General features: G+C 35.3%; 1 protein-coding gene across 3 annotated transcripts in view; it reads right to left on the minus strand.

Annotated features, from left to right (window-relative positions):
* The window catches only part of SLC39A12 (solute carrier family 39 member 12), a 32,289-nt gene extending 23,221 nt beyond the window's left edge, over positions 1 to 9,068 (minus strand). For 2 of the 3 annotated variants that reach the window (XM_071738661.1, XM_071738660.1), the window contains exons 1-4: positions 8,888 to 9,068; positions 7,438 to 7,790; positions 4,150 to 4,431; positions 1,455 to 1,662 (exon numbers count right to left, since the gene is read on the minus strand). In XM_071738661.1, coding sequence (XP_071594762.1) covers positions 1,455 to 1,662; positions 4,150 to 4,431; positions 7,438 to 7,707 — 760 coding nt within the window. In that variant the 5' untranslated portion in view covers positions 7,708 to 7,790; positions 8,888 to 9,068. The remainder of the gene's footprint in view (positions 1 to 1,454; positions 1,663 to 4,149; positions 4,432 to 7,437; positions 7,791 to 8,887) is intronic. The other variant, XM_071738662.1, reaches the window with a different exon arrangement.
* Between the last annotated feature and the right edge of the window lie 3,295 nt (positions 9,069 to 12,363).

Below are 12,363 nucleotides of genomic sequence, written 5' to 3' on the forward strand. Positions count from 1 at the left end.
TTTTTTTTAATGTTGCTATTCAAAAAAAAGCAAATGGCTTGTGATAAGACACTTGCCTACTTTCTTTGTCTTGAGCAAACAGATCTGAATGGAGCTGAAGCAAGATTTGTTTTCTAAATGTACTGAAATCTAATTTTCTGGGTTTTACACAGTACTGTCCTGAAGTTATTACTAAGTATTTAAATAAATTTAAAGGAAAAATTGAATTATCTCAGACTTAAGATATACTTATACTGTAATAAACTGGTTAAGAATATTCTTCTGCTTCTCTGAATGACACCCTAACACCACCAAACATAAAGTCTTGCTGTTGTCATCACTGGGGCCTAGATTCACCATATATTGATCTGGCTGGGCAATTTTAAAGGAAGGGTTTTGCTGGAAAACCAGTTTACACAAGTGTAATCTAGGATTCCAAGTTTAGATCTGAGGATTTTGTTCTTTTTTTATGATTCACTTTTGTGATTCAATGTACCTCTGTGAAACCTAAGAGTGGCAAAAATGTTGTTACCTATGTTTAATTCAACTTGTAAAGCTGCTTTAACCCATACTTAATATGCCTTTTAAAATTACTCTAAAAGTTTGTAAAGTGTTGCTATTAGCAGTCACTACAAACAAGGAAAAATAGATGCCTTATAATAATCTTCTAAATCTATAGTAGGCTCTTGAGTGAATGGTTCAGCTTCTTAAACTGCTAAATATGCAGACTGTTTTACAGAACTTAATGGCAGCTGCTGAGAGCTCAACAATTGTGTTTTCTACTTTTTTTTTAATTTATTTTTGGATGAAACAGAACTCTCCGATATTTTATTTACATTTCTAGTACATCTAGCAACAGAGATCTTGTAGAAAATGAACTTCACATATTTTAGACTCACTGACAGGGTACTAAGACCAATGGTTTGTGTAGGGATGCACAAACCATTAAGATGTTTTCATTTGCAGCAGGCAGACATCAGAAATCATTTGGACAAAACAGAGTGGCCTGTGTCTATTCCATCTCTTCTGAGCTGTGCATGACTGAGGTGTCCAATTTGACTACTGTATATGAATTATTCCATCCACCCCATAATAGACCTTGCAATGTATAAAAATCTGCATAAGGAAGCAGTGTAAATGATTACCCAGTGAACTCTGCTTTCTTGGGTACACTGTTGTGCTCAGCATTCTCTTGGTTAGTTCAGACTGTGCTGAGCAATTCAGTAATAAATTAATGTGACAGCACACATTTAATAATCTCAGTAACAGTTTGGTTTATACCTCTCAGAGAATTATTTTAAAAAATGAATTTATGTTCCAACCTTTGTTTTTGATTTAGAAGATTCTTCTTGACAGTCCCAAAATGAACCGGCATTAAAATCTACAGTGAAGTGCAAAAAGTCCCTTGGGCATTTAAAGATAGTTTATATCAAATATATGTTGCAAAGGCAACTAGAGACAAATAAATAGCTTACCTGTCACTTGGAGCTCAGTGGTACTGTTTAGAGAATTAAAAATATATTTTATAAAGAATTCTGGAGATGGCAAACTTGCTTTCCCCATACAGACTCCTTGAAAAGCCAGAGTAATGATTAAAGCAGCCAGGCGTGGAAGAGTGTTTTCATCAGCACCATCTCTGCCCATTATATCAGCATTTTTCTCCAGAGTACTCACATCAACACACTGAAATCAGAAGAAAACTGCATGAAGACAGCCCCGATCACTTCCATTTAAATAATGACAGTGACAGGAGGAGAAACTGGAGACAGCACTTTCACGGACATCCAGAACAGAAAAAATATGAAGATTTAAGCTGTAACTGACAGCAGGACAGCGACTGCTAAACAGAGGATATTTTCAGTAGAAAAAAAGTAGAATAAAAAAGCCTGAAATTTTACTCAGTGTCTGACGGGGAAGAAGTATAGATACTTACTGATGTTATTTTTGCTTAGTGTAACTTTCACACTGTTTCTATTATCCCTGTGTCCCCCTCAGCTGCATCTATATCTAGCTCCAGAAAGCAGCAGCAAAGGCAGGATTTTTTTTAAAGCACAAGAAATTGTTTAAATTGACTTTAACTCTTTATCTCAAACTTCAGAAAAAAATTATTTAAATGTCTTTTGTTTCCTATCTGTTCGATGGAATCAATTGTTTGTTATGGGGCTGTTATCTGGAGAAAATATGAAAATATAATTCTCCGGATATAGGGAGACAACCCTGCTGAGTGACCAATAAGCAGCAGACAGTCAGCAACACCTCTGCACCTCTGTGTGTGTAAGCCTGCAGGACTGAATTGAGAGAGCAGGGTGCAGCCCTCTCAGTTACATGAAAACTTCACCTTGTGTTCTTCCATTTCTGCCTTCCTTGTTTACATTCACAGCAAACAGTTGAGGTTTGACAGAAACAAACAAACAAAAATATGAAAATTATTTAAGTTCATCTGCCTCTAACCCCTACTTTCATTGAACTGAAAATTCAACTAAGGAGCCCGTACAGTAATTATTTTACACAAACTCATCCTTAAACATTGAACTGAGAAGCCTGGCATTTATTTTCTTGACCTTCCAATAGCCACTGTATTGCCACCACTCAAAACTTCATCTCTCATTTCAAATAATGTATTAGGTGTTATAACTGAGAATACGATATTTTTAATGAAACCAAAAAAAGAGTCACTGAAAATTCCTTTGTTCTATTACTACCCAGCATCACTCGCCCTTTTCTATAACCCAAGAGTCATCATTCTGAGCATTAGGTAGTCTGTAATGCTTTGAGTACCTTTAATAAAAAAACCCAAACCAAAACAAAAACCTCTTTTCCCTCATTTCAGTGAGTGGTGAAGTCCCAGATACTGAACAGGCCTAACAACTGATTATACTGCCAGGATAAACAAACAAACCACACAATAAAGTACTTTATGGATTGTTATTCTATCCTGACATGCCAAATGCCCACTGCTGACTCTTTACAGTTGCCCAGATACTATTGGAGTTCTTGGAAATCAGCACTTTCACCAACATCAGAACCAAAAGTACTGGTCAATGAATAATTTATAATGGGAAACAATTAGACAAAGAACACAGAAAGAGGAACTGGAGGCCCTCAGAATTCTACTGCATGGCCAGGACTTCTAGTCTTCCTCTGTTTGTGTAGGAAACTCTACTACAGAATGGAGTAAATGAAAATCTAATTAAATGGAAAAGAAAATGGGAAATTCAAACTTCAATAAACCAAATTTAACTGTGTATTATAAAATTATCTAAGGGGTTTTTCACAGAAGATTAATATGTACTTTAGAATTTATCTAATCTGGCAAAAACTTATTTTACTGGCCTTTATAAGGAAAAGAGTTTTTCTTTAGATTGTGATCTCTAGTATATTATTCTATTATTTTATAGACCCTCCTTGAGATAAGAAAAAATAAACAGGGATAAGAAAACTTGATACATGATTCCTGACTTTAAAAGGATGTTTTTAGCTGAATACATTCAATATACTTTTCTCCCCTAACTTTAAATTTAAGCTTGTCTGTATCACTTTTTCTAAAAAGGCACATTCTTGCTGGTAAATAATTAGCCACAAATCTATGTGTCTCAGATGAATCTGTCTTTGGATAGATCCCTAATTCAGCCCTGGTTTGGTTAGGTATGGAAGTCAAGACCTAGTAAGGATCTCATCACAGCAAATTGACTCAACATTTCTGCTATTCAGCCAGAACCATTATGGAGTTGTTCTGCTTCATACCATTCAAATAAAGTCACTGCCAGTATATCTATACTAATATATATATAATATATAACATATGAGAAAGGATTTTAATTTCTTTGAAGCCAAACACAGTATCTTGCACCTATGCTGTTTCATCTGCTCAAAGCAGAGCAACTGCATTGAAATTACCTACTAAAAATGGTCCCTACTGTATCCCATTCCCCAGTCAGGACTTAGTGGACCCTGTAGAAGTGCCACATAGCAACAAGGCAAAAGCAAGTCAACAAAAAGTCTAGTGTTAAACAGCATGTACAGTAAAAGAGCAATATTCAGCCTGTCTAGCAGTTTTCTGGAGGATCTTTATACTGACACAATATCTAAACTTTCTTAAAGGCATTATATCACTAATAAATATAAAATTACATTGGGCTTTTTGTTTTTGTTTTGTTTTTGTTTTTTTACCTGGGTTTCAGAAGTTTTAAAATGTTTCCTTACTGCAGCCAAAATATCTTCGGTTTCATTCCTTGAAAAATAATAGCAGTCTTCATCATGCCTTAAACTAAGCATGCTCTGTAGGTAGAATTTATAATCCTTATTATTCAAGATTAGTTCTGAAGAACATACATCTCTGTGATGAAGAATGTAGTAGAGAAGAATAAGAGAAATTCTCTCAAATACTTCTTCACTGAGATGGCCTTCTGAATCTCCACCAGCTATTAGTAGCAAAGCATCTGGTTCAAGGCACTACAAAAAAAACCCCAAATAAACAGGAATTAAACTCAAGTAACACATTGCCAGTCATCTGCAAGTACAATTAGACAGGCAAACAGAAGAATTAAACTCTTACTTTTGAGGGATTGTACCTAAGCCTACAAAGATGCAGGATGATTGAATGGCAGGAGGAGGGTCAAACTGTTTGTTTTGGGTTTTTTTTCCAGAGACCCAATTGTTTTTAAGAAATGTCAAGCATCCTGGGAATTTAAGGTTTACTCCAAACAGGACTAATTCTGATCAATCCTTGTAGAGACTCAAGAGTCTTCCACTGGCTTCAACAGATTTTCTTTCTGGTTATAAATATATTAGATAAGAGCTAGGGCTATTCATATTTTTGCCTGTGCATTATATGTTTTTATACCATAAGAAAAAGACTACTTCTAGACTGTAATTAATTCAGGGTATGCAAACAGAATTTATATCATATTAAATTGCACTGCTTAGAGACAATAATACACCTATTTTTATGTTTTTCCAAATGAATTCTGATAAACTGGAACAATTTGGTCCAGTGCAGAGAACCAGCACAAGGTGTCAACACCATTTAGTCCCCCAAGTGCACTTCAAGAGGGACTGAAATTATACACTCACCCAGTGCAGGCTTTCTATTTGAACACAAATTTCTTAATACATACATATAAATATGGACATACACACACACACACACATATATATATATATGTGTGTGTGTATATATATATATATATATATATATATCCCTCCATTTTTCTTGATGCACAAGCACTTTCCAGAAACTTTTGCCACCTCAAGAAAAAAGTGAGTCTTCAAAATTAGACCAGAAGACTATGGAAAAGACATAGTGTCAGACTGGAAAACAAGATACAGAGTTCCAGAATAAAGAATCTTTCTTGAAGAGATGCTGTAACTCTTGTCATTCATTGTGTAACTGTTTTGTTTGGTTGTTTTTTTTCCAACTGGCTCCTTTTCAATCATGTTGGCATGTCAGCTAATTTCAACTATTATGGTAGAGTAGCCTTATTGTACACTTCAGAGAAGAAGCCACAACACGACAGTACCATAGGAGAATCAACCTGCACTCGAATAAATTAATGAATCCAGCCAGATCCTAATTTTTCAGACTAAATTGTTCATGACTACAAGCATATTTGGATTGTTGTGGCTCACCTTGTGTGTTCATTCATTTTCCTACACAGAAGCTGAGTAGAATCATAGACTGTCATATTCAAAAGCCAGTGTTACTTCAAGGAACTAAGTTTCTACTTTTAAATAGAAACAAGTCTAACAAAAATTCTCATATATATTCAATCTAGGCAGAGATCTCTCTTTTCTCTAGAAAGAGAGAGAGAACTGGGGATGGTAAATGCCAAATTTAATATAAGTGCTTGTAAATAAACTAGATTACAGTATGATCCACTGTACCTCACCTACACTGTTTATCAAGATCTATAATACTAACTTTTCCTAATGCATGTCTTTGAGTATTAATATTTGAGCTAGGAGGATTGTAGCTGTCTGTGTCCCAAAAGACCTCAGGTTAGTCAGCCAGACTCAAACACTCAGTGATAATAAAATAAACATACTACACATAGTGGAAGATTTTCAAGGACTTTTATAACATTTCGAAACTCCTAGAAGATAAATTATAATAAGTGAGTCTGTTGTTTTCTGTTGCAATGGTGATGATTGAAAAGTAACTTTCTAATTGGAAGGAAACAGGTGCATTGTAAAAGATGCAGCTACCCCATAGTATATGGTTAGCCCACAAAGAGTGACCCTTGAGGAGATATCAAGAGGATATAAATTGGTCTAGGCTGATCAATGGCCTAGGCTCCTGTTTTGTGAAGTTTTGGAGAACTCTATACCCATTGCTGTTTAATACGTTATCAGCTTTTGATCTGGGTCCATATTTGGTATACAGAAAAACTGCTATCTCCCGCATAAAAATTAACCATTTAAGGAATAATAAGGAATGTACCTACATTATCTATGTATGAGATTTCATATTGAAGCTCACATGAAAAATGGAGCATTTGTAGAGAGAGCCAATTGAGTAATTGTCTACTGAACAGGAGAAAAAGACTTCAGCTTCATTGGCTTGGCAGATTGCCAAGAAGAGTATCTTGTGAAAGCATTAATCTTTATGACATCCTCATAATTCAGATACAAAGTGACATTCTGCTGTATGCAGGACACTGAACAATGCCAGAGCTCGAGTCATATTAATCAAAGCCAAAACTGACTAAGCCCTGTGTAGTCCCATTCAACTAAGCTGCTCACTTACCACTATCTCCCTCCTACCATAACCTATGAGCTTACTACACTTGTTACTTTTTTTTTGTCAAATCAGGAGTCAGTTCTGAAACCAGTCCCAGCTCAGCTAGACAACCATACCTCCTGTGAAGCTGTACCCTGGACTATTTCCAGTTTCAGTTTGGATTTGTAGATTCATTGTTCTGCCTTTGATTGTCCTTGACCTGAACTGCTTAGAGAGACTCTTCCCTAAATCTCAAATATTACAATGAAATGGCACATAAATCTGAGACAATCCTGTCTGGGTTTTGTTTTTATAAACAAAAATCAACAACAACAGCAAAAAAAGTGGCAGAGCTAGTGCCCAGTTCTTACCAATGTCTTTGCACAGTGGAAATCCTCTGTGACCCAAAATCAAGTTCATTTTTTAGAGTCATAACAGGGTAAGGCAGAAAAATCTTTGTTGAAAAATAAACACTTGGCAATTTTTAAAGGAAATTTAGAAGTGTTACGCAACTGAAGCGTGGTGCTTTTAAGGAATGTCTGTCATGTTTGGAATACATCTTCATGAGGTCAAACAATAAATATTAATAATTCAGAATAAAAAAACTATAGTAGGTTTTTTTGTTGCAGCAAGTCCTTTACATCTTTAGGTTTTGTATTCAGGAGGGCACCACTATAAAAATAATTTTAGCACTCACTGACGATCCTGTAAAGATATCCCTCAGTAATGGAAGCACTAACCAGATTACAATCCTCTCGCATGCCATAAATCCGCTGTGGGCACTCAGCTCTCTCCAGTAACACTTTGACCACTTCTCGTGAGTTATTCATGTGGAGCTCAGTGTTGTCAGCTGAAAGAACGCGTAAAACTTCCATCAGAGAGCCTCGGCTGGGAGCATAGCTGCCATCCTGCCCGTGCTCTTCCCCAGGCTGTCCTTCAGCAATGAGCACGCTGAATATGAAAGCAGAACATACCACCCCAAGAGCTGGATGCTTGGTCAGAAAACACATCTCCTCTTCCTGCAGTGCGTGATCCGCACTGACTGTTGAATTGTTGCTTGCACTTCACAGCTTAAACTCGAAACCTGAGGAATCTGAATGGTAAAGGGGAAAGAAACCCCAACCCTTTAATTAGTGTGAATGCAATATGTTTGAAAGGATTTATTAATTGGTTGGCTAAGCTGATTTGCAGTGACAAGCTGTTTCTGAACAACAGGGAGCTTGTAAGGGCTTTACAGTGCAGAGCAGCAGGACACTAAGACAACCATAGCCCTAAAACTTCTGTAGAATTACCAACAAGAGGTTGACTCAAAGTACCCTTCCCTCCTCATAGAAGTGTATGCTTTTCCTTTCAGGGTTATGTTATTACACTCACTAATAATCCTCTTCAGAAAACAGGAAAATACCATAGCTTTCACTTTCACTCCATTATAAGGCAAGTTTTTAGTAGCAAAAATAACTATAAATACAGATTACTAGTCCAATTCTGATATGAACGTGCAGTAATTATGTTACACGGCAATGACACAGATTAAGTTTTATTTTCAAAACCCTTTACCAATATTAGTAAACTGCTGTTATACAACACTAAACAAGAACGAAAAGGAGGTACTTAAAAATTAGTGGTAGTCTATGATCAGATGAAAAAGTTACAAAACAGAGGTCATAACTTCATTCATAGAACTCAGTGAATGAACAAGACGAATACATCAGAAGCTGCAAGTTTCCCTTGTTAACTTGATGCAAAAGACATTGTCTACTCTAAATCTGCCTTGTCACTATCCTTCCTAATATAACACATACAATAACAATAATGTAACAAGTCTCAACATCAAAGTGCAAAAAACATAGAAGAGTTTAACTTCTGCCTTCCAAAAGAGGTTTTCAATTTATTGATGAGCCGACACTGGCAGTGCCATACATTTTCAGATGATTGTGCACATGTTAAACAGCCACACATCAGTTCACCTCCTTTTAACTGCAGTATGTGTCTTGCTTTAATGGAATCTCTACTAAAAACTATTTAACATTAAGAACTGCTGAATTCAAATTGGAATTCACCCAGATAAAAGTTAGTATGCTTTTAGATGTTAGGAAATCTTTTGGTGTTTGCATATATTTTGCTGTTAGCAGTTAGGAATATCTATCATTGTTACAAGGTTGCACTTACTTCTAAACATCATTTTCTTACCTCCTGAAGGGAAAAAGAATGCTTGTGTATCTAGCTTTGTGGCCTTCTGAATCTTAAGAAGTATTTAGCTGCTGGAAGTCCAATGTTTTTAAAATTCCTTGATGGTGCTCTGGAGTCTGGAGAGGATTAGTTTATTGCTGCCTTGCAAAGTTTTCAGTTGCTATGGAGAGAGCTGTTCTTAAGGTAACAATGGAGGTGGATAGGAATTAGTACATGTTCTTCTTGGCAAACTCTAAACATCATGTTATTGAGTGTATTTCACATATTTTACTAGTTATTTTATGAAAACAGTCTCTAGTTTAGCTGTGCAAGATATAATAATTTACTGAAGAATGTATTTTATTACAACAGATAATACATTCAAGCACTCTTAACTGGCTTTTATATTACTACATTATCTGAGCAATTTTGCAACAAAACTGAATTTATTTTTTTCATCAACACATTGCTTCTTTTTTCAAATATGACAACAGATTAGAAACAGAAATCTTTTCAAGTGCCTCTACAGAAAACTCGTATTTTTCTTTGGGAAAATTGTCCATAGAGAGCAGACTTTTTCATTCCCATTTATTATGCACCACATTTTTACCAATTGAAAAAGCTGGCCTACCTCAGACTGTGATGAAAAAAAATTCTTCCACTCAGGTCTCTTAGAGGGATACTGTTACAAAGCTGCCATTTTACATCACCAGGACATTACAATATTATTGCAGTGGAAGTTTGTGAAAACTACCATGACAGGCCTATTTCCCCAGCAACAGTGGGAACTACTTCAGTGCTTTAAATTACCTTTTAAATAACCACCTTCAGTGTGGAAATGAATAATTAGCACCTCAATTGGCTCAACAAATGCAACTGGGAAGCAGTAAGCCTGTGGTAACAGAGACATCAGAACCCTTTAAAGTTAGAGTGACAAAAAATCCAGAGTTCTAAAATGCTGGTAATGTTTCCTACAAGGTGATGAGCTTAAAGAGAAAAGGTTTTAGTAAGGGCTGAAAGGAACTGATACTAACTATAAAAAAAAAAAAAAATTAAACTGAAAACAGCAACTTGAGAGACGTGCAAACTGTAAACAAATTTTCTCCAAAATATAAAGTACAAGTACATGGATTTACGTACAATGCTCAAGGCTGAGTACTACAAAATCAATCCTACTATTAGATACTCAAATACAAAAAAACCCAAATCATATTTTAATGAAATTAAATTTTATTTTTCTGCATAAATCAAAAATATATTTATCAAACCAATATTGAAAAGTATGCAACTTTATTTAGATAAGAATTACACAAATTTTCGTCTCAAATACTTATTTTCATATGAATGACTGAAAACCGGAAACACAGGATAATATGCACCTTCTTTAGCTTTTCTAGAATTTGCTCTGAAAAACAAAGCTAACTATGACCAGATTTGTTCCACTAATAAATACAATTCCTCAGATAATGAGGAAATAGCTTCCAGCATTTAATTCCAGGGATTACTCAACCTCCAAACACAGAATTGGCTTATCTGTACATAATTTGGTGTTTTATAAATAATTACAAATTGAAAGTAAGAATACATTTTATCCAATCAAGTGTACAAACAGATTCAGTTGATTCAATTTATTGAGATAAGTTAGCATGTAAAAAAGATTTTACAAGTGCTGGAAGCTGCTGGGAGATTTACATAGCCCTACAATATATTACACCAAAATTTATAATATAGAATGATGGGGGGAAAAAAAGGAAACGGTGTACCTATCACTATTATTTTTGTCTCATGTATTGACTCTGCCATTCTGGCTCAAATTCAATTGTATGTCTTTTTGTGATTTTTAATAATGGAGGAAAAAAGTTAATGCACAACTTTCATAAGCCACCATCTCTCTTCTTACTGTAGAATGATGATACGCCTGTAAGGAAGAGCCTTCAGAGGCACTGGGGTAACTCAGGTTGAAGTAACTTACCATGCTAACATGGTAAGACTGTACACAGGAGAACCAGATGCATGATAAATTTACTGATTAAATAAGCAAATTAAAATTCTTGGTTTTTTACAAAATTATTATTGTTGTTATTATTCCATTCTACACTTAGTTAAGGGCCTTGGCATAATCAAGCAAGAATCTGAGCTCAAGAATTTGCAGAAATCTTATCAGTTTGAACAGTTACTACTGAGCCTCGAAAACAAGTAACAGAAGAAATAAGTTTATAAAAAGGAATGTTAAAAATGGGATTTTCTCAAAACTCTTGCTTTCATTTCATTATTGGATTCATGACCTCAGACAACTTAGGATCAAATTTGCTCCCCACATAAATACAGTTTTTTATGTCTTAGAAATTTCTTACCATAATGTCCTAACTACCATTCTTAGTGAACAGGAGCAAAGGCAATTTCCAAATGGCATAACTACTCACAGAATAGGACAAGCACATGCAGCAAATGCTCTTTGGTTACAGGCTTTTTATTTAGTTAGCTAGTTTACTGGCTTATCTTGTTTCTAACACCTACACACCTGCTGCGAGAACAAAAGCAAGTTGCCTATAAAAAAATGGCATGAATTAACGACGCTCTGCAATTTACTGGTTTTCAAAAGATTTGTGAATAAATAATGTAGGATTAGGTAAAATTCTTTAGAGAACTCACTCTGAGATGACAAGGACATTCCTGTGAGCTCTGTCAACCTGACAAACAGCTTAAATGTATTTGTTCAGCAGAATGGGAGAGGAAGTAGGCATCATTTTAGCAAGACCCCTGCTGAAAATCATAGTTTTCTGAGACATACAGCTATATAACTCTTATTCCATCAATACTGTATAACTTCTTTTGATGGACTAAGCAAATCCATTTTTGTCCTTTTACTAATGGCAGCAATTATGGCAAATAGAAGAGAATCCCGTGGTATTGCAGATTTCCCCCATGTTATTAGTGTGATGTGTGCACATTGCTATAATTACAGCCATAGGTAGCACATTGACGTATGAAAGGATGACATTTTGCATGTAATTTGTGTAGAATTTCAACACATAAACCATCTTTGCCAATGAAGTTATGCCAGAATATTGTAATAAAAAATGGCAATTCTTTAAAATTGAGACAGTTTCTTCAGCTTCATTGGCCTCACATGTCAGTCCTAACAATGTCAGACATATTAAGTCTCAGTGAATTAAATTAAAGGTATACTAATAAAATCAGTTGAGTTACATATATTAACACAGTGTGTTGTACAGTAATATATGTCTCTGCAACAAGTCTTGTGTTACTTCAGGACTGCAAAATTCTCCTGTTAGTCAGCAAAAAGTTTGCTAAGAAGACTTGAAAATCCAGGTACAAAAAAACAAAACAGAAAGAACTTCCACCACAGGCCAGCAAAGCCTCTTATGTTTTCCAAAATGTACATTCAGAAGTTCCTTCCTATGTATTACAGAATTAATATGACACATTCATTGTCCTAAGATATTCTGGGCATGAAAGGTTACATGGATTAACAA

Source organism: Heliangelus exortis, chromosome 2 (genome assembly GCF_036169615.1).
Source record: "Heliangelus exortis chromosome 2, bHelExo1.hap1, whole genome shotgun sequence".
NCBI classification, from domain to species: domain Eukaryota; kingdom Metazoa; phylum Chordata; class Aves; order Apodiformes; family Trochilidae; genus Heliangelus; species Heliangelus exortis.